Source organism: Leucoraja erinacea, chromosome 13 (genome assembly GCF_028641065.1).
Source record: "Leucoraja erinacea ecotype New England chromosome 13, Leri_hhj_1, whole genome shotgun sequence".
Classification (NCBI taxonomy): domain Eukaryota; kingdom Metazoa; phylum Chordata; class Chondrichthyes; order Rajiformes; family Rajidae; genus Leucoraja; species Leucoraja erinaceus.
In genome coordinates, this window is record NC_073389.1 from 45,289,736 (window position 1) to 45,310,725 (window position 20,990).

Genomic DNA, 20,990 nt, shown 5'->3' on the forward strand with positions numbered 1-20,990 from the left:
TTTTGTGATTTTTTTTATGATACTGCCTGTAAGGGAAATTCATTTTGTTGTCTCAAATTGAGACAATGACAATAAATTTGAATACAATACAATACATGTGCCATGCATCTGCCCACTCACCCAACCTGTCCAAGTCACTCTGCATCCTTATATCATACTCCTCACAGTTTACACCCTGCCATCCGTCAGATACCCCTCAGATTCCTGTTAAATCTTTTCCCCTTCACCTTAAACTTATGTCTTTGGATCCTTGATTCCCCAGCTCTGGGCAAGAGACTGCGCATCAACCTGATCCATCCCTCTCATGATTTTATACAAATTTTTTTAGTCACTTTGGCGCATGTATAGCGTTTGCCTTGTCATGGAGTCAGAGTGATGCAGTGTGGAAACAGGCCCAACCTGCCCACACCAGTCAACATGTCCCAGCTACACTAGTTCCACCTACCTGCATTTGGTCCATATCCCTCCAAGCCTGTTCTATCCATGTACCGGTCTGTTTCTTAAACTGGGCTAATCCCTATCCCAACTACTCTGACAGATCAATCCATACACCCAACACTCTTTGTGTGAAAAAAAAACCTCTCAGATTCCTGTTAAATATTTTCCCCTTCACCTTAAACCTATGCCGTCTGTCCCCCGATGTCCTCTACTCTTAGCAAGAGACTGTGTGCCCACCTGATCTGTTCAAATCATGATTATTTCGTACAAATCTGTTAGTCATTTCGGCGCAGGTATTCAGACTGGAGAAGGGTCTCGACCCGAAACGTCACCCATTCCTTCTCTCCAATGTTGCTGCCCGTCCCGCTGAGTTACTCCAGCATTTCGTGTGCTAATATTGGGTAGAGTGAAAAGGCAGGCTTTAAAGAACAGGCTTGAAAAAAGCCTGCACATTCCTGAAGGGGTGGTTAACCTCTATGTTGCAATAGGAAATGATGTCAGTGTTGAATAAATGAACACACCTTGAACACCTGACCAGACAGATCGTGGAGCAGACGTACACACACACACGTCGAAAAAAAAGGAAGAGAAGAATATTTTGTTTGTTTGGGAAACGTAAAAGAGACATTGAAGACGATGGAGAAACAGGAGCAGTTCTCCCGGGGAATGGGACTGCTAAAGACCTTTGACTCTGACGAGTTTATGAGCTGGGAGAAAGTTGGATCGGGTGGTTTTGGACAGGTTTACAAAATCCGACACGTTAACTGGAAAACATGGCTTGCCATCAAGTGCCCTCCAAGTCTCCATGTGGATGAGAAGTAAGTTGCAATTCCTTAGTTCAAATGTGGTGTAAAAAACGTTGAACGGCCAAGAAAAGAAAATCTAGTGAAAGGTGCGCACCTTTATTATAAAGTGTTATAAAGTATAGCGGTGGATACAATCCTTGTTGTTGTACATCGTCCTCGCAGTAAGAAGTGAGAGGGTATTGTGGAAAGATGCTGGTATTGTGGAATGTATAAGAAGGAACTGCAGATGCTGGTTTAAACCGAAGATAGACACAGAAAGCTGGAGTAACTCAGCGGGACAGGCAGCAATTCTGGAGAGAAGGAATGGGTGACGTTTCGGGTCGAGACCCTTCTTCAGACTGTCTGCCCCGCTGAGTTTACTCCAGCTTTTTGTGTCTATCTTCAAGATATTGTGGAAAATGGGCCCTGGTTTAATCCGCGCTCACCTGATGATGTATTTATGTGTGTATATATAGGCTAAGTTTTTTTCTCTCCTGCACGTCTGTGTGTGGTGCAACGCTATCTAGGTCTGAAGTTCAACGAGGGGGTTTGGATTTCCCGTGGGATTCGTCTCGCACAGAGTGACTTTGAAGTGGTTCCCATTAGAGATTGCTGGATCGGTTCCCACATCTGTAAACAACCCCCACCCGCCCTGCCCAAAAGCGCTGCCTCCTGTTCAGATAAGATTTCCAGTAGGTTTTTTTTGGCCGTCGAACTGTGCACAAGCTCAGGCAATGAGTGTCGATCAAATGTTCAGCCGCGGAGGGGGATCGCAGGCAAGCCCACTCCTGTCGCACCCTGGGCTATACTCATAGCTGGAGCCAGCCACTGTGGAGCCCGAGCTGACTTTCCCACGGTACCTTCAGGCTCGTATATTTCCAGACAGGATCGAGAGACACCTGGATACTCTCAGAATGGGGAGGGAAGGGTCCACAGAGGATCAACCAGCCTTTATTGACTTTGACCAGTCTGAACAAGGGTCTCGACCCGAAACGTCACCCATTCCTTCTCTCCAGAGATGCTGCCTGTCCCACTGAGTTACTCCAGCTTTTTTTGTGTGTCTATCTTCGGTTTAAACCAGCATCTGCAGCACTGTCTTATACAGCCTTTATTGAATGGTGGCTCAAACGCAAAAAAAAAGAAAACGTCCTTCTTCCAATTCTCACCTTGTGGAGTTGGATCACCCTGCATACAAGGCCTAACTTTATAGTGTAGAAAGGAACTGCAGATGCTGGTATATACACAAAACGCTGGAGTAACTCAGCGGGTCAGGCAGCATCTCCAGAGAAAAAAGATGGGTGACCTTTTGGGTCGGGACCTTTCTATCTGTTTAACTTTATTGGTCAATGCATCTTTACAACCTTCCACATTCCTCCGAGTTCCCGGTGTCCCCCTTCCACTGGACTCTTGCCCATTCCCGGTGGTCATCGTTAATTTCCAAATGTTTTACTTCAGCGGGCAAGTCTTCCCCATCTTTCTCTTTTCTTTGGGGACATAAAACTTGTCTTCAAACTTATTTCTTTGGCGAAAGTTTTGATCATCCTCCATATTGTCTACATTTTTCTTCATGTGGCTTAGTCTTACAGTCATCGAGTTTGAACAACATGGAAAAAGGCCCTTCGGCCCAACATCCATGCCCGAGATAGACACCAAGTGCTGGAGTAACTCAGTGGGTCAGGCAACATCTCTGGAGAAAAGGGATCATCCATGCTCATCCAAGCTAGTTCCATTTGTCTGTGTTTGACCCATATCCCTCTAAACCTTTTCTACACCAAAGACTTTTAAAACTGTTGTACTTCTTCTAACAAATAGTTCCATTTACATTTTTGTGTGAAGAAGTTGCCCTTCAGGGTCTTATTAAATCTTGGGTAGACACAAAATGCTGGAGTAACTCAGCGGGACAGGCATCATCTCTGGAGAGAAGGAATGGGTAGCGTTTTGGGTCGAGACCCTTCTTCAGACATTAAATCTTCCCTCTCTCACTTTAAACCGTGATTCGCTATTCCTGGGAAAAAAAGACTCAAATACCAGCAGGATCTTGATCAGCTGCTCAAGTGGGCTGAGGGATGGTTAATGGGGTTTAATGCAGATAAGTGCTAGGTGTGGCATTTTGTTTGGCGAGTCAAATCAGGGCAAGACCATCACAGTGAATGACAGAGCCCTGAGGAGTGTTGTGGAGCAGAGGGGCGTAAGAATACAGGTAGATGGTTTCCTGAAAATGGGTGTTTTCGTGTTAGAGGTTATGGGGAGAAGGCAGGTGGGGTTAGGAGGTCAGCCTGGGAGATGAGAAGGCAGAGAGTGGGTGAATCTCTGGAACTCTCTGCCACAGGGGGTAGTTGAGGCCAGTTCATTGGCTATATTTAAGAGGGAGTTAGATGTGGCCCTTGTGGCTAAGGGGATCAGGGGGTATGGAGAGAAGGCAGGTACGGGATACTGAGTTGGATGATCAGCCATGATCATATTGAATGGCGGTGCAGGCTCGAAGGGCCGAATGGCCTACTCCTGCACCTAATTTCTATGTTTCTATTTTCTATGATGAATGGCTAGATTTGAAAAGATGGCCTATTCTGCGCTTATCACTTATTTTCTCATAATCTTATGAAAATAGTGTGACCGGTAGATAGGGTGGTCAGGTAGGCTTTTCATAAATTGTCCTTCAACAGTCAGGGTATTGAATGTCAAAGCTGCGATCTTATTTTGCAATGGTTCAAGACTTTGATGCAGCCGCATTTGTAACATTGTGTTTAGGTTTGGTCACCCTGCTATAGGAAATATATCATCAAGTTGGAGACCATGCATAGAAATTCCACAAGGTGTTGACAGGACTCGAGGGCCTGAGCTATAGGGAGAGGTTGGGGAGGCTTGGGGTTTATTCCTTGGAATGCCAAAGGCTTAGAGGTGATCTTATAAAGGCGAATAGATCATGAGGGAAATTGAAACGGCAAATGCAGAATCTTTTACCCAGTGTAGAGAACCATGAGATCGTAGTTTTAAGGTGAGAAGAAAAAGATTTAATACGAACCTGAGGGACAACTTTTTCATACTCTGGTATGACTTCCCAAAATGAAACGCCTCATGCTTATCTGAATTAAACTGCATTTGCCATTCCTAGGTCCAGCTGATCAAGAAACCTCTAATCCTTGATAACCTTCTTCACTGCCTACAATATCACCTATTTTAGTGTAGTCTGCAAACTTACTAAACATGCTTTGTACATTCTCATTGAAATTGTTGTCGATGGCAAACATCCATCCGCCCTCGCCCTTTGCTTTCTAATATCAAGCCAATTATGTATCCAACTAGCCAACATTCCTTCGATCCCAGCAAATCTAACTTTCCAGAATAATCTTACCAAAGAATGTGCTGAACTCCATGTAGACATTGTCCTGCCCTCGTCGTCCTTCCAGGTTACTTCTTCAAAAACCTTCACCAAATGTATGAGACATGATTTCCCACACACAGAGCCATGCTGACTATCCATAATCTGCCCCTAACTTTCCAAATGCAGGTACATTAGTCTGAAGGAGGGTCTCGACCCGAAACATCACCCATTCCTTCCTCAGTGATGCGGCCTGTCCCGCTGAGTTACTCCAGCGATTTATGTCCATTATTCAGAATTCTTCATAGTAACGATGGTGCGTATATCTCATCCAGGACTCTCGCCAATTTATTTTCCAGCCTCCTGCAGTGTTCTTGGTTATACAACATGACGTTAGTACTTTGCCCAAGGCTCTCCCATTAACTTTCCTGAGCTCCCTAGTCTTCACGTCTTTCTCCTCACTAAAAACACAGGAGAAATATTCATTGGGAACAATGAAATATCAATTTGCCCGTCTCCTATGGTTCTACACATAGATTTCCACTTTACTCTTTGAGCTGTCCTCCCTCCCTCCCTTGTTAATATATCTTTTTAAATATAATTATAAAATCTCTGTGAATTTTCCTGAAAATCTTTTCCGCCAAAGCTATCCTATGCACCACTTAGCTCTCCCAATTTCCTTCTTAAGTATACACCTTAATTCCCTGTACTTCTTCAGGGATTCACTTGATTATCGCTGCCTGTACCCGACCCACACCTTTTTTTCTGACCAGAACCTCAATATCACTTGTCATCCTCCTCCTCCTCCTGGCCTTGCCTTGCCTTCAATTCTTCCCACATAAACACGCAGACCTTGAACTCTCGCTGTCTCACTTTTAAAAATTTCTCACATGACGGCCATTTCTTTGCTAACAACCTACTCCGGTCAACTTTTGCAAGCAGCTGTCTAATGCTGCCAACATTTATCTTGCCCAAGTTTGGAACTTGAAGAAGGGTTTCGGCCCGAAACGTCGCCTATTTCCTTCGCTCCATAGATGCTGCTGCACCCGCTGAGTTTCTCCAGCAATTTTGTGTACCTTGGAACTTTAACATGTGGACCAGTTCTGTCCTTTTCCATAATAATAATCTAAAACTAATAGCCACTAGTCCCTAACTGACCCACCCACCCCACTGACACTTCACTCGCTTGACTTCCTGATTTCCCAAGAATAAGTCGAGCTTCTCCCACTCCTCTGTAATTTATGTTTTGTGTGTGCTGTCTGAGTAGAAGGGAAGAGATTCAACTTTTGTTTTTGCCTTCCATCACAGTGAGGAATGTGGAGGAGTCACTGTGGTGGGTGTTTATGCTCAAATGTATTTTGTGCCTTCTGTTGCTTTTTATCTGTATGACTGACTTGGCAAATGAAATTCTTTGTATGTTGCATAACATTACTTGGCTAATGAAGTATTCTTGTATTGTTTACGTGGCTGCAAACAAGACTTGCATTGAACCTGTACCTCACCGTCCTTGTGCATATGACAATAAACTCGACTTGTCTTGACTTGACTATACATCGCCTGAGGAAACATTCCTGAACACACTTAAATAATTCCACCCCCGTCTAAGCCCTTAGCACTATGACAAGTCACAATCTATATTGGGAAAGTTAAAGTCCCCTTCTATGACAACTTTATTGTTCTTGCAACTCTCCACATTCTCCATGCATATTTGTTCTTCTAATTCCTGTTGACTGTTTAGGGGCCTCCAGCACAATCCCAACAAGGTAGTCATCCAAGGTAGGCACAAAATGCTGGAGTAACTCAGCGGGACAGGCAACATCTCTGGAGAGAAAGAAGGGGTGACGCTCCTGGTCAAGACCCTTCTTCAGACTGATCGCGGCCCGAAACATCACCCATTCATTCTCTCCAGAGATGCTGTCTGTCCCGCTGAGGTACTCCAGCATTTTGTGTCGACCTTGGATTTAAACCAGCATCTGCAGTTGTTTCCTACGCAAGATGGTCATTGCCTTCGTATTTCTCAGCTCCACCATAACGTCCCTACTGGATGATCCCTCAGTAATGTCTTATCGGACTACTGATGTGAGATTCTCCTTAATCGATACTTGTGCATTCCCACCCCACTCCCCACTTATTCTTCCACCTCTGGCACCTGTAGCATCTGTACCCTGGTCTACCTTTGTGTAAGACCACAAATATCCAAGTCCCATGTATTCTTGCTCCAAGTTTCTCTGCCTTACTCGTAAGGTTTCTTCCATTGAAATACATGCAATTTAATTTAACAGTCGTTCCTTGCTCTCTGTCCTCCGCCTGTCTTATCTACTGAACTTGGTGTAATTGACTTCTGTATTTAAGTGCAGCCACTCATCTGCCTCACTGCTGCTTTGGATCCCACCTCCCAACCAATCTAGGAGCGCGAGCAAACCTGCCCGCTTTGATATTAATCCTGCTCCAGTTCAAGTGCAACCCGTCCCTCTTGTAAAGGGCACTTCTACTCCAAATAGAGATCCCAATGGCCTACTTTTCTGAACCCGTCCTGTGCATCAACTCCTCTGCCCTATCTGCCTATTCCCACACTCACTAGCAGGTGGCATCAAGAATAATCCAGCGGCATCTCTGGAGAAAAATGAGGAAAAACCTATCCTTTTTCTCCAGAGATGCTGCGTGACCCACTGAGTTACTCCAGCACTTTGTGTCTATCTTTGGTATAAGCTAGCATCTGCAGTTCCTTCTGGGACTAATCCAGAAGATGCAGGACTTTTTCCTTCCAAGTGGGAAGAAAGATTCAGGGGGGGTGAAAGAGGTGACCGTGACTGACAAGGGGTATCAAATTAACAGAGAAGGCGTATAACATCGCAAAGATTAGTGGGAAGCCAGAGGATTGGAAAGATTTTAAAGAACAACAGAAGGCAACTAAAAAGGCAATGCGTGTTAGAAAAGATAAAATATGAAGGTAAGCTAGCCAATAATATAAAAGAGGATAGCAAGAGTTTCTACAGTTATACAAAGAGTAAGAAAGAGGCAAGAGTGGACGTTGGACCGCTGGAAAATGATGCAGGAGAAGTGATAATGGGGAGTAAAGGAGTTGAATAGGTTTTTTTGCATCAGACTTCACAGTGGAAGACACCAGCAACGTGCCTGAAATTCAAGAGAGTCAGGCAGTGGAAGTTAGTGGAGTGGCTATCACTAGGGAGAAGGTACTTGGGAAGTTGAAAGGGCTGAAGGAGGATGTCACCTGGGCCGGATGGACTGCACCCTGGGGTTCCGAAAGAGTTGGCATTAGAGATTGTGGAGGAATAGGCCATGATATTTCAAGAATCACTAGAGGTCTCAGTTGATTAAAAAATTGCCATCATTGCCCCGCTGCATGAGAAGGGAGCAAAGCAGAATAGTGGGATCTATAGGCCGGTCGGTCAGAGGGAATCGGGTTTAGAGGGATGCATGCAAATGGGACTAGCGCAGAATGACAACATGGTTGGTATGGACAAGTTGGGCCGAAGGTCCTGTTTCCATGCTGTGTAGTTCTTTGTGTGGATTCCTGCACTCTTTGCCTGCTCCTTTTACCTTTCCTGGTGGTCACCCAGCTACTTTCCGCCTGTGCCTTCAGTGTGACCACTTTGCTAATATTCTTGTCTATGATGCCCTCAACGTCCCGGCTCATCTTGAATCTGTGCAACTCCAGCTCCAGTCCCTTCACTTGCTGCCGGTATTTATCTGATTCTGCTTCTGCAAAGCAATTTTAGACATTTCACTGTGGCATTTGTGCAATATAAATGCATATTGTGGCTTTTGTAAGTCCTTTAATTCACGGCGGGTAAGGCAGCATCTGTGATGGACAAGTCTCACTCCGCCTGTATTTAACAAATGGACAGGTTATGTTTCAGATAGGGACGTTTCTCAGTCTGAAAAAAGGTCCCAACCTGAAACGTCTATTGTCCATTCCCTCCACAGATCATGTCCGATCTGTTGAGTCTCTCCAGCACTTTGTGTTTTGTTCAAGATTCTAGCACCAACAGTCTTTCTTGCCTCTTTTAATTCACCTGGCCATTTAAACTGCTCCCTGCCTGCCTTGTTTTGTGGTCTTGCCATCAGACCATGAACCATAAAACATTGTAGCAGAATTAGGCCATTCAGCCCATCGAATCAAGTACACCCTTCAATCAGGGTGTAGGGGGTTATGGGGAGAAGGCAGAAGAATGGGGCTAGCAGGGAGAGCTAGATCAGCCATGATTGAATAAAATCATGAGAGGAATAGATTGGGTAGATGCACAAAGTATCATGGCCAGAGTAAGTGAATCAACAAGAGGACAGAGATTTAAGGTGAATGGGCAAAGATTTAATAGGAATTTGAGGAGTGAATTTTTCACACAAAGGGTGGGGTGGTGGGTGTATGGAACAAGCTTCCAGAGGAAGTAGTTGAGCCAGGGACTACCCCAACATTTAAGAAACAGTTAGATAGGTACATGGATAGGACAGGTTTGGAGGGATATGGACCAAACGCAGGCAGGCGGGCCAAACCAGTGTAGCTGGGGCATGTTGACAGGTGTGGGCAAGATGGGCTGAAGGGCCTGTTTCTGTACTGTATCCCTCTATCATTCTATGAATGGCGGAGTAGACTTCATGGGCCGAATGGCCCAATTCTGCTCCTATTATGTATTTATGGCTGATCTATTTTCCCTCTCAGCTCCTTTTCTCCTGCCTTCTTCCCGCAACATTATTTTGACTCTGCCCCATGAGTAAGTGTTACCGCTTTGGGGAGGGGAGTCACTTAATGCAAAACTGAGACATAGAGTAGAATGTCCCGCAGATGAGTATTGCCTCAATCAGATTAGACTCCCGTGGGTTTACAGATAACAGCCCTTTTAATTTGTTAAATACAGGCAGTGTGAGACAGAAGTGATTTACTGCAAACTTGCATTGTCATGGAGATCTGGACAGAGGCATGATTGAAATGTAGATGCCTCCCTGCCCTGGAGCTCCATGTTGAATACCTATGGTTTATTTTGATTTCTACCTCTGTTCCTACCAAAACCTTGCTTGGAGACCCCCCCAACCCATGGCTTCTATAGTTAAACAGGATTATGTCTCGGTAGAAACCTTACAGCAGTTCCCAAGACCAATAATAATTAGGAGCAAGGAGGTCCTATTGCCGTTGTACAGGGCCATGGTGAGACCGCACCTGGATTATTGTATCAGTTTTGGTCTAATTTTAGGAAGAGCATACTTGCTATTGAGGGAGTGCACCGTAGGTTCACCAGGTTAATTCCTGAGATGTCGGGACTGACATGATGAAAGAATAGGTCAACATGCTTGTATTCACAGGAATTTAGAAGGATGGGAGGGGATCCTATAGAAACATGTAAAATTCATAAGGGATTGGACAGGCTAGATGTTCACATGTTGGGGGAGTCCAGAACCAGGGGTCACAATTTAAGAATAAGGGTTAGGCCATTTAGGACTGAGATGAGGAAAAAACTCTTCCACCCAGAGAGATGAGAGTCTGTGGAATTCTCTGCCACAGAGGCCGGGGAGGCCAATTCACTGGACGGTTTCAAGAGAGAGTTAGATTTAGCTCTTGAGGCTAACGGAATCAAGGGATATGGGGAAAAGACAGGAAGGAGGGTACTGATTTTGGATGATCAACCAAGGTCATATTGAATGGTGGTGCTGGCTCGAAGGGCTGAATGGCCTACTGCGGCACCTATTTTCTATGTTTCTTTAATCTTTTGTTCCCTGTTTTACTGGGACCTCAGTCACTATCTTTATAGTTAAAGATAGGCACAAAATGATGGGGTAACTCAGTGGGACAGACAGCATCTCTGGATAGAAGGCATGGGTGACATTTCGGGTTGAGACCCTTCTACCTTGACCCGAAACATCTAGAAACATTGTCTTTCTAGAGATGCTGCCTTATTCCCGCTGAGTTATTCCAACATTTGGTGTAAACCAGCATTTGTAATTCCTTCCTACACTCTTTATAGTAAAGAACCATTTCCACACCCATTTTACTTCTTTGATCCCAGCACCAGTGACTGTATTGTCAGCCATCGGGCAATCTAAACTTTGGAATTAATTCCACAAATCCAGAAGAATGCCTGAGAACATGCAATTGATGGGGACTCATATAACTTGCATCCATTGCAAATCTATAACAAACGTGAGATATCTGTGAATATGGGAATGTGCAGCAATATTTTCCTAAATTATAAATGTGTGTAAAGTCTACTACAAATTAATTTTCTAGAGACTCATTCTGTTAAAGATTCTTAAAAATGATGATGTACGTTTTATGAAAGTAATTTTGCCTTCCCTCTGTAAGTCATTGCCTCCTGTTGTGATGGAATCCCACAAGGAGCCTTGAGTCATTGAGGCTTGGTCCCCATTGACATCACTAGACGACTCTTTAGGAGACTCTGGTTAATGTACCGCGAGGCCATGAAATGGTCCTTTTTCCCCAGTGTTGTTAAATTGAAACATCCCCAAGTCATTTCAATTCACTTATTCACTGATTTAAAAAAAACTCTTATCCTTTGTTTTCAAAATGCAATCTCCTCCTGCCCGACAACCCTCTGAAATGTCTGGAATTTACTTCTTGTGCACCTCCCAATTTTCAGCCAGACCTTCATCTAAATCTGGAATTCTGCTTCTAAACTTCTCACCCTCTCTATCTGCTTTCATGGGTAGGACAGGTTTGGAGGGATATGGACCAAACACGGGCAGGCGGGACTAGTGTAGCTGGGACATGTTGGCCGGTGTGGGCAAGTTGGGTCGAAAGGCCTGTTTCCACACTGTATCACTCTATGACACTACCTCCTCATTGCCACTTTCATTTCACTACTTATATGAAGTTGACTTGACTCCTCTCCTACTTATATGAAGTCCATTATGCTTTATTTCATTAAGTAAGCTCTTGTTTGCCTATGATAATATTGCAGTGTGCAGCTCATTCTAAAAGTCTGCTTGATAATCTTCTGGTGAAGTTTGATTATCTGACTATGAAAGGTGCTATATAACTACACGTGATTGTTAAACGCCGTGCTTTCTTATCCCTGCGTCTCTGTATTATCAAATGTAAATGCTGATTCTAAACCCTAAACCCAGCCAAGCTCAGATACCGTACATCTATTATTGGATGGAGTTACTCCCCACATGAACATAGAAATTAAGAGTAGACGACACAAACTTTCAAACTATCCCTGTCTTAACAAAGTCCTTGGTGGATCTGTTTTCTTTCCTCCATTAGGCATTTTATCTACTGTGCCTTGGTAACCTTTTGGCCCCACTCCTCCTCATGTCAAGAATCTATGTACCTCTGTCTTACAAACATAGAAACATAGACATAGAAACATAGAAAATAGGTGCAGGAGGAGGCCATTCGGCCGTTCGAGCCAGCACCGCCATTCATTGCGATCATGGCTGATCGTCCCCTATCAACAACCTGTGCCTGCCCTCTCCCCACATCCCTTGACTCCACTAGCCGCAAGAGCTCTATCCAACTCTCTCTTAAATCCATCCAGTGATTTGGCTTCCACTGCCCTCTGTGGCAGGGAATTCCATAAATTCACAACTCTGGGTGAAAAAGTTTTTTCTCACCTCGGTCTTATATGACCTCCCCTTTATTCTAACACTGTGGCCTCTAGTTCTGGACTCGCCCAACATTGGGAACATTTTTCCTGCATCTAGCTTGTCCAGTCCCTTTTATAATTTTATATGTTTCTATAAGATCCCCCTCATCCTTCTAAACTCCAGTGAATACAAGCCTAGTCTTTTCAATCTTTCCTCATATGACAGTCCCACCATCCCAGGGACCAATCTCGTGAACCTACACTGCACTGCCTCAATCACAAGGATGTCCTTCCTCAAATTAGGAGACCAAAACTGTACGTAATACTCCAGATGTGGTCTCACCAGAGCCCTACACAACTGCAGAAGAACGCTCTGCTCCCTTTGAGGTTGAGAGTTCCAAAGACTTACAACCCCAAGAGAAAGGTTTTTCCTAATTGCCATCTTCAATGAGTGACCTTTGGTTATAAACAGAGTTTGTTCTCAGTCAGTTTTGACACATTCTTCTCATTGGTTATGGGGATAAAAGCCAAATGTTGGTGCATGCTAATTGCAATCAATTTGTTCACATCTACATTGCATGGATGAGGTTATTTTCTGTGACTTAGTTTAGTTTGTTACTATTGTCGCGTGTACGAAGGTACAATGAAAAGCTTCTTTGTTGCGTGCTATCCAGTCAGTAAAAAGACTACGTGATTACAATCGAGCGGAATGTGTAGGAAGGAACTGTAGATGCTGGTTTAAACTGAAGATGGACACAAAACGCTGGAGTAACTCAGCGGGGCAGACAGCCTATCTGGAGAAAATGAATAGGTGATGTATTCGGGTCAGGACCCATTTACTGTAGGTCAAGAATCCTATTCAGGATTACCGAGCTTGGAAGGATTAAGAATGATGATTCAGCAAATAAGGAAGGACTGCTTAGCCAATGGGGGGTTTGTAAGGCAGGGGAACTCAAAAAGGAATGTTTTACGAATGGATACTTTTGTCAATGATCCACGATGCAGTGTTAACATTGGACCCAAAACGTTACTCATTCCTTCTCTTCAGAGATGCTCACTGTTCCGCTGAGTTACTCCAGCTTTTTGTGTCTATCTTCAATGATTGCATCCTCACTTTGGAAGGAAAAGGTGATAACTTCAAATTGTACTCCAGACTTTAGAACAGAAAACTGAACAAGGTCAGCATTGTCACCATCCCGTCTTTCAAATGGGCTGTTAGACTGAGGCCTTAACTCAAAAGATGGTTAGATTTAGCTCTTAGGGCTAAAGGAATCAAGGGATATGGGGGAAAAAGCAGGAACGGGTACTGATTTTAGATGATCAGCCATGGTTCGAAGGGCCGAATGGCCTACTCCTGCACTTATTTTTTCTTAGTTCTATGTTTCTATGATATTTAAAAAAACAGAATAGGCATTGTTGGTATCCCAGCCAATATTTATCCTTCAATTAACATCAATAAATCAGATTATTTGGTCATTAACACGTTGCCAATTGTTGGGGCTTGTTGTTCCCAAACAGGCTGTTCTGTTTCCTAAATTAGAAGCCTGACATCAGTTCAGGATTACCTCATCAACTGGGCATGTCAGGGCTAACTGTGTTGTGTATTCAAATATTAATGCAAATATTTTCTTCCCAATCTCTGCTCCCAAACAGTCCATCTTGTTATGAAACAGTTGTTCCTAAAGATTTGTGTAGGAAAGAACTGTGGATGCTGGTTCAAATCTAGGGTAGACACAAATTGCTGGAGTAACTCAGCGGGACAGGCAGCATCTCTGTAGAGAATGAATGGGTGACGTTTCGGGTCGAGACCCTTCATCAGACTGATGTCAGGGGAGAGGGCGGTTAGATTGCTGAGCAACTTTTTTGGACACATAAATCGTTAAATATTTGCTTTAACTTTATAGAACATAGAACAATCCACCACAGCAACAGGCCATTCGGCCCTCACTGTTCATGTGGAACATGATACCAAGTTAAACTAATCTCTGAAGATGGACACAAAGTGTTGGAGTAATTCAATAGGTCAGGCAGAATCTCGGAGAAAAAGTATAGTTGACTTTGTGTCGGGACCCTTCTTCAGACTGATAGTAGAGGCGCCTATGTTAGTAGAGACATTAAAATGAGTCTGAAGAAGTGTCTCGACCTGAAATGTTACCCATTCCATCTCTCCAGAGATGCTGCCAGTCCTGTTGAGTTATTCCAACATTTTGTGTCTATCTTGGATAGTAGAGACATAATCTATATCTCTCGCCCCTCTCACCTTAAAGCCATACCCACTAGTCTTTGATATTTATACTCTGGGGGGTAAAAAAGAGCCTGGCTGTCTACCCTATTTTTTTTATCTCATAATTTTATTTTAAATTTCTTTTTAATGGATAAGTTGATTCATGAAAAAAAACGAGAAACACCTAATTTAAAAACCGACATTAAAATGTATTAAACAATTGCTTCAAGCATTCACACATATCTGACAATAAAGGCATCCAAGCTGTTCCTTTCAGAATATTACAGTAACATTAGGCCTTCTGAGGGCCTGGCAGGAAGTGGAGATTGTTGTCAAAAATTCCAATGAACGCTGAGCATATTTTTGGAACATTGGAGGGGCGAAGTATTGATGATAAGTGCTGTCATAAATGGGGAGACGTGGTGGAGGATTGATTGAGAGCTGGCAAAGACTCTGCCAAGGCCCACAGGAGCTCCCAGTTGCTCTCCTTTTTAATTCCTCTCCCCATTCCCGTACTGATCTTCCTGTCTTGGGCCTCCACCATTGCCGGAGTAAGGTCACATGCAAACTGGAGGAACAACACCTCATATTCTACTAGGGATGCTTATTATAACCCAACGGTATGAATTTTGAATACTCTAATTTTCGATAGCTACTTAACCCTCTCCCCATTCCCTTCTTCCCCGTAAACCAACCCTCCCCACCCGCACACTCCCCCAATGCCCCACCTGCTCCCCTCCCCCTTGCCTTCCACCTACATTCCTTCTTCTAGCTTCACAATTTGCAACTCTCTTATCATTTTTGTCTCACACATAGATACATAAGCAATAGGTGCAGGAGTAGGCCAATTGGCCCGATAAACATATAGGGTCAAATGCCCCCCCCCCCCCCCCCCCCCCCCCCCCCCCCCCCACCACCTACATCAATCTGAAGAAGGGTTTCTGCCCGAAACGTTGCCTTTTTCCTTCACTCCATAGATGCTGCCGCACTCGCTGAGTTTCTCCAGCACTTTTGTCTACCTTCGATTTTTCAGCATCTACAGTTCCTTCTTAAACACTGTTATTTGCCAGGCATTGTCCTGCCCCTCCTCACTTCCAGCTTCCTTCAGTAGATTTCAGTGCTAATTGCCCCAAAGCCCTAATAGACTGATAATGACTTGTATTACAATGATAAGCAAAACAGAGCTTTCACATTGCCATATATTCACTCTTTCCCCTTCATCTTCCCATTCATTTAACATGCATGTTGAAATGCCCCAAGGATAAAACAAGCAAGAGTTGAAAGAATTTACCTAGTGCATGTAATTTATTTGGAGTTTACAGAAGCCATTTCACAAGATGACACATCAAAGGCTTGATGCACAACATGAGCAACTGGGTGTTGGGGGAAGCTGAAGATGGCCAATTACATAGAAAGCAGAGATTTGGAATAAACACAAAACTGGAGTAACTCAGCGGGACAGCCCGTCTAGGGTGAAGAGAATGCAAGCTTGCCTATGACATGAAACAAAATAAGATGACATGCTAGACACAAAAAGCTGGAGTAACTCAGCGGGACAGGCAGCACCTCTGGAGAGAAGGAACGTTTCGGGTCGAGACCCTTCTTCAGACTGTTGAGGGATAAGGGAAACGAGAGATAGCCGGCGATGTGGAGAGATAAAGACCAATGAATGGAAGATATGCAAAAAAGTAACAATGATAAAGGAAACAGGCCATTGTTAGCTGTTTGTAGGGTGAAAATGAGAAGCTAGCGCAACTTGGGATGGGAAGGAATAGAGAGAGAGGGAATGCTGTGGCTAACTGAAGTGACAAAAATCTGCAATTTGCATTTAGCCTCACTGACAATGGAGGAGACCTAGAAAGATCTCTGTGGGAATGGGAAGGAGAATTAAAGCAACCGGGAGATCAGGTAGGTTCAGGCGGGCTGATTGAAGGTGTTCTGCAAAACGATGACATGCTGTGCTAAATATATATGGACTCTTTAATAGACTCTGGATAAAGATGGGTTGAGTGAATGGGCAAAAACGTAAACAATTACAGTTTATTAGGGAAGGGTGAGGTCATGCAATGCAGTCCAAAGGCACAAAATGCTGGAGCAACTCGGCGGGACAGGCAGCATCTCAGGATAGAAGGAATGGGTGACGTTTCGGTTCGTGACCCGAAATATTACCCATTCCTTCCCTCCTGAGATGCTGCCCGTCCCGCTGAGTTACTCCAGCATTTTGTGTTGATATTTGGTGGAAAATCAGCATCTGCAGTTCCTTCCTACAGAATCCAAAGGCAGACTGTTATCTAAAAGTAGAGAGATTGTAGATGAGCAAAGTTCACAGCGACCTGGATATTTTGGCGCATACGTTGGAAAAAGTTAGTCAGCTGCAGCAAAGTTATCAGGAAGGCAAATGCTATATTGTCCTTTATTTTAAGAGGGTTACGTTTACGCATAGGTACTTTTAGCATAGACCTGGAGTATTTCAGCACAGGTTTGGCCACCATGTTTAAGTAAAGATATACTGGTGTTAGTGACAGGCCAAAGTAGTCTTACCAGGTCAATTTCTGGGATAAGAGGCTTGTAAAGCGAAGTTAATGTATGTTCTTTGGAGTTTGGAATATTGAGGAGAGATCTAACTGAAACATGTATAATCCAGAGCGGACATGACAATAGACAATAGGTGCAGGAGTGGGCCATTTGGCCCTTCGAGCCAGCACCACCATTCAATGTGATCATGGCTGATCATCCCCAATCAGTACCCCGTTCCTGCCTTCTCCCCATATCCCCTGGTACACTTTGAGTACACTCATAAGGTCACAGGATTAGGTGTAGAATTAGGCCATTTGGCCCATCAAGTCTACTCCGCCATTTAATCATGGCTGATCGATCTCTCCCTCCTAACCACATTCTCCTGCCTCTTCCCCATAATCCCTGACACACGTACTAATCAAGAATCCATCTATCCATCACTTAATGGGTGGAATGGCCAAATTCAACTCCTATAACCAATTTATGAAGAGGGATTGAACCATGAGTGAGATTTCCTAAAATCACATTGAATGGCAGGGTAGGCTTGAGGTGCTGACTGGCCTCATCTGCTTCTATTTACTTACGGCACTTCAGACTTGGGGTGTGAAGAAGGGTCCCAACCTGAAACGTCACCTATCCATGCTCTTCACAGATAAAATGCATGACAATTTAGTTTATTGTCACGTGTACCGAGGTATACTGAAAAGCTTTTGTTGCCTACTAACCAGTCAGCAGCAAGACAATACACGATTACAATCAAGCTGTCCACAGTGTACAGATACATGATAAAAAGGGAAAAATGTGAATACAGTTTAGTGCAAGATAAAGCCAGTAAAGTCCAGTCATTATGTTATTGTGTTTACGAGCCTGTCTGGTATGAATTTCATTGTTCCGTAGACATGTGACAGTTAACATTCGAGTCTTGACCCTTGGAAATTAACATAAAATTAACATGTGTATTTCCATTGACTTTCACTTGAATTGGGGTTATCGGTGAAATCAAAAACCCCGATTTGCATCCAAGTTAAAATAGCAGCAAGGAAGGAAGTGCATCAACATTCCTGTTCCTCTGTTTGCAAACTCTCGAGTTCCACTCTTTATTTTAGACTTTAGAGATACAGCCACAGAAACAGGCCCTTCGGCCCACTGAGCCCGCCCTGACCAGCGATCCCGATACACTCACACTATCCTACACACCAGGGGCAATTTCACACTTTTTACTGGCCAATTTAACCTACAAACTTTTTGTTTAAGAAGGAACTGCAGATGCTGGAAAATTGAAGGTACACAAAAATGCTGGCGAAACTCAGCGGGTGCAGCAGCATCTATGGTGCGAAGGAAATGGGCAACGTGTCGGGCCGAAACGTTGCCTATTTCCTTCACTCCATAGATGCTGCTGCACCCGCTGAGTTTCTCCAGCATTTTTGTGTACCTAACCTACAAACTTGTTTGTCTTTGGAGTGTGGGAGGGAACCGAAGCACCCGGAGAAAACCCACGCAGTCCCAGGGAGAACGTACAAACTCCGAACAGACAGCACCCGTGGTCATGATTGTACCTGGGTCTCTGGCGCTGTAAGGCAACAACTTTTCCACTCTGCCATGCTGCTGTCGATGGAAACGTTGCACTCGTTCAAAGAGACTTTAAGCACATCCTTGTATGTTTATCTCAGTCAGTCTCCTCTTGTATTTTGGGCACCAGGTGATGGGAATGAGAACAATATTTTTTTTTGCCCAATGGAGCTGACGGGGAAGTTGGCATGGAAGTGGTTTTCCTTCCAGTAGATTTGGAGGATTATTTTGTGGAGACATCATTGGGGTTTTTTTGCAGTGCCTGGAAGCTGTATTCTAATGCTCCTAGGTACACAAAATTGCTGGAGAAACTCAGCGGGTGCAGCAGCATCTGTGGAGCGAAGGAAATGGGCAACGTGACAAAATCCTTCTTCTTTGGTGTCTAATGCCCCTGTCCCACTTAGGAAACCTGAACGGAAACCTCTGGAGAATTTGCACCCCACCCAAAGTTTCCGTGCGGTTCCCGGAGGTTTTTGTCAGTCTCCCTACCCGCTTCCACTACCTGCAACCTCCGGCAACCACCTGCAACCTCCAGGAACTGCACGGAAACCTTGGGTGGGGCACAAAGTCTCCAGAGGTTTCCGTTCAGGTTTCCTAAGTGGGACAGGGGCATAAATCTCCAACATACATATGTAGGTAGTATCAATCTCCAGCATACATTTGGTCTTAGGTGTGTTGGGTTTGGTAACCTGATCTTCGGATCCCCTTTTCTTCGAGCAGTGAAAGATGAGGCTGGTAGAGAAGCATCACCAGACTCGGGAACAGCTTCTTCCCCTCAGTTATCAGGAACATAAACGGTCCCTCCATAAGTCCTGTCCGGTTCATCTAAAGAAGAGTCTTGAACTGAAACACCACCCATTCCTTCAAGCCAGAGATGCTGCCTGTTCCGCTGAGTTATTCCTGCAGTTTGTGTCTATATTCGGCGTAGACCAGCATCTGCAGTTCCTTCCTACTCATCACTTTCAAATTGCGGATATTGGACTTAGTCTATGGAACTGACACACTACAATGCTGAGAGCTATATTCTGCACTGTGTATTTTCCCCTTTGCTCTATTGTATTTGAGTTTGGCATGATGGAATTTCCAAGTTCACAAGTTATACAGTAGGACTAGGACCATTTGGCCCATCAAATCTACTCCGCCATTCAATCATGGCTGATCTCTACCTCCTAATCCCATTATCATGCCTTCTCCCCTTAACCCTTGACACCCATTCTAATCAAGAATTCGTCTAACTCTGCCTTAAAAATATCCACTGACTTGGTCAATGAATTCCACAGATTAACTACCCTCTGACTAAAGGAGTTCCACCTCACCTCCTTTCTAAAAGAGCTACTCTCCAGAGATGCTGCCTGTCCTGCAGAGTTACTCCAGCCTTGTGTGTCTTCCTTTCCTGCAGGCAATGCTGCTTTGTTGTATTCTCCACATGGCCATCCCTGGCAGTGCATCTAAACTGTGATTGTTGACATACGGTTTGTAAAAAGGTGGACATTAAGTCAACATCTCATTTTTGCCTAAAATGCATGCGCACCTATTCACTTTGGTGAACACTGTTATGGAGCAGTGCATTTGATGTAATCTAGGCAGAGGGAATAGTGGCTTTTAGAGGCAACACCAAAAATATATTAACGAGTTGTTGCAGTATATTGTGTGGAAGATGCACGCCTCAACAATGGTGTACACCAAAAAAGAGGAGGGATGGAATGCTTAAGCTGAAATGTCAGTAGGGTGTTAATTTTGTCCATGATTTTGATTATACTTTGATTGAAAGATACGGAATGGAAACATGCCCTTTGACCCACTGAGTTCACTATGACCATCAATCACCTGTTCAAACTAGTTCTATCTTATCCCACATTTGCATCAACTCCCTACACACTAGGGGAAGTTTGCAGAGGCCAATTAACCTACAAACCTGCACGTCTTTGGGATGTGGTAGATGCACCAGGCAGAAGCACCAAGCCACCTGGAGAACGTACAGACTCCACAAAGAGGTCAGGATTGAGCCAGAGTCTGTGGTGCTGTGAGGCAGCAGCTCTAATAGTCAGACTTGTAATGCCATATTTCATGTGAGTGAATTGTGAAGGAGTTATTGAAAATCTACTGACGGCAAACGATGACTCGAATGTGCTGATGACCTCAGTGGGTGAATGGGCAGGCGTGAGGGAAAGTCAGTCTGTTGTTCAGCCTGGTCACCATGACTATATGTGGAAAGAAGAGGTCCATCGCCCAATAATACGTGACTGCCTGAGGTCTTCCAGCAGTTTATTATTTGCTCTGGGTTCCAACATCTACAGTCTTTTGTGCCTCTTCACATAATCCTTACCAAGACTGGAAAGGGTGCAGAGAAGATTTACGAGGAGGTTGCCAGGACTCGAGGGCCTGAACTATAGCGAGAGGTTGAGCAGCCTAGGACTCTATTCCTTGCAGCGTAGGTAGGATGAGTGGTGATCTTATAGAGGTGTACAAAATCATGAGGAATGGATTGGGTAGATGCACAGATTCTCTTGCCCAGCGTAGGCGATTCGAGAACCAGTGGATATAATCTTAAGGTGAGGGGGGAGATTTAATATGAT

At 44.2% G+C, this 20,990-nt stretch overlaps 1 protein-coding gene across 1 annotated transcript in view; it reads left to right on the forward strand.

Annotated features, from left to right (window-relative positions):
• The first annotated feature begins 912 nt into the window (after positions 1-912).
• ripk4 (receptor-interacting serine-threonine kinase 4) overlaps positions 913-20,990 on the forward strand; it is a 53,868-nt gene continuing 33,790 nt past the window's right edge. Inside the window, exon 1 of the mRNA XM_055645116.1 lies at positions 913-1,256. Within this exon, the coding sequence (XP_055501091.1) occupies positions 1,075-1,256 (182 nt within the window). The 5' untranslated portion in view covers positions 913-1,074. The remainder of the gene's footprint in view (positions 1,257-20,990) is intronic.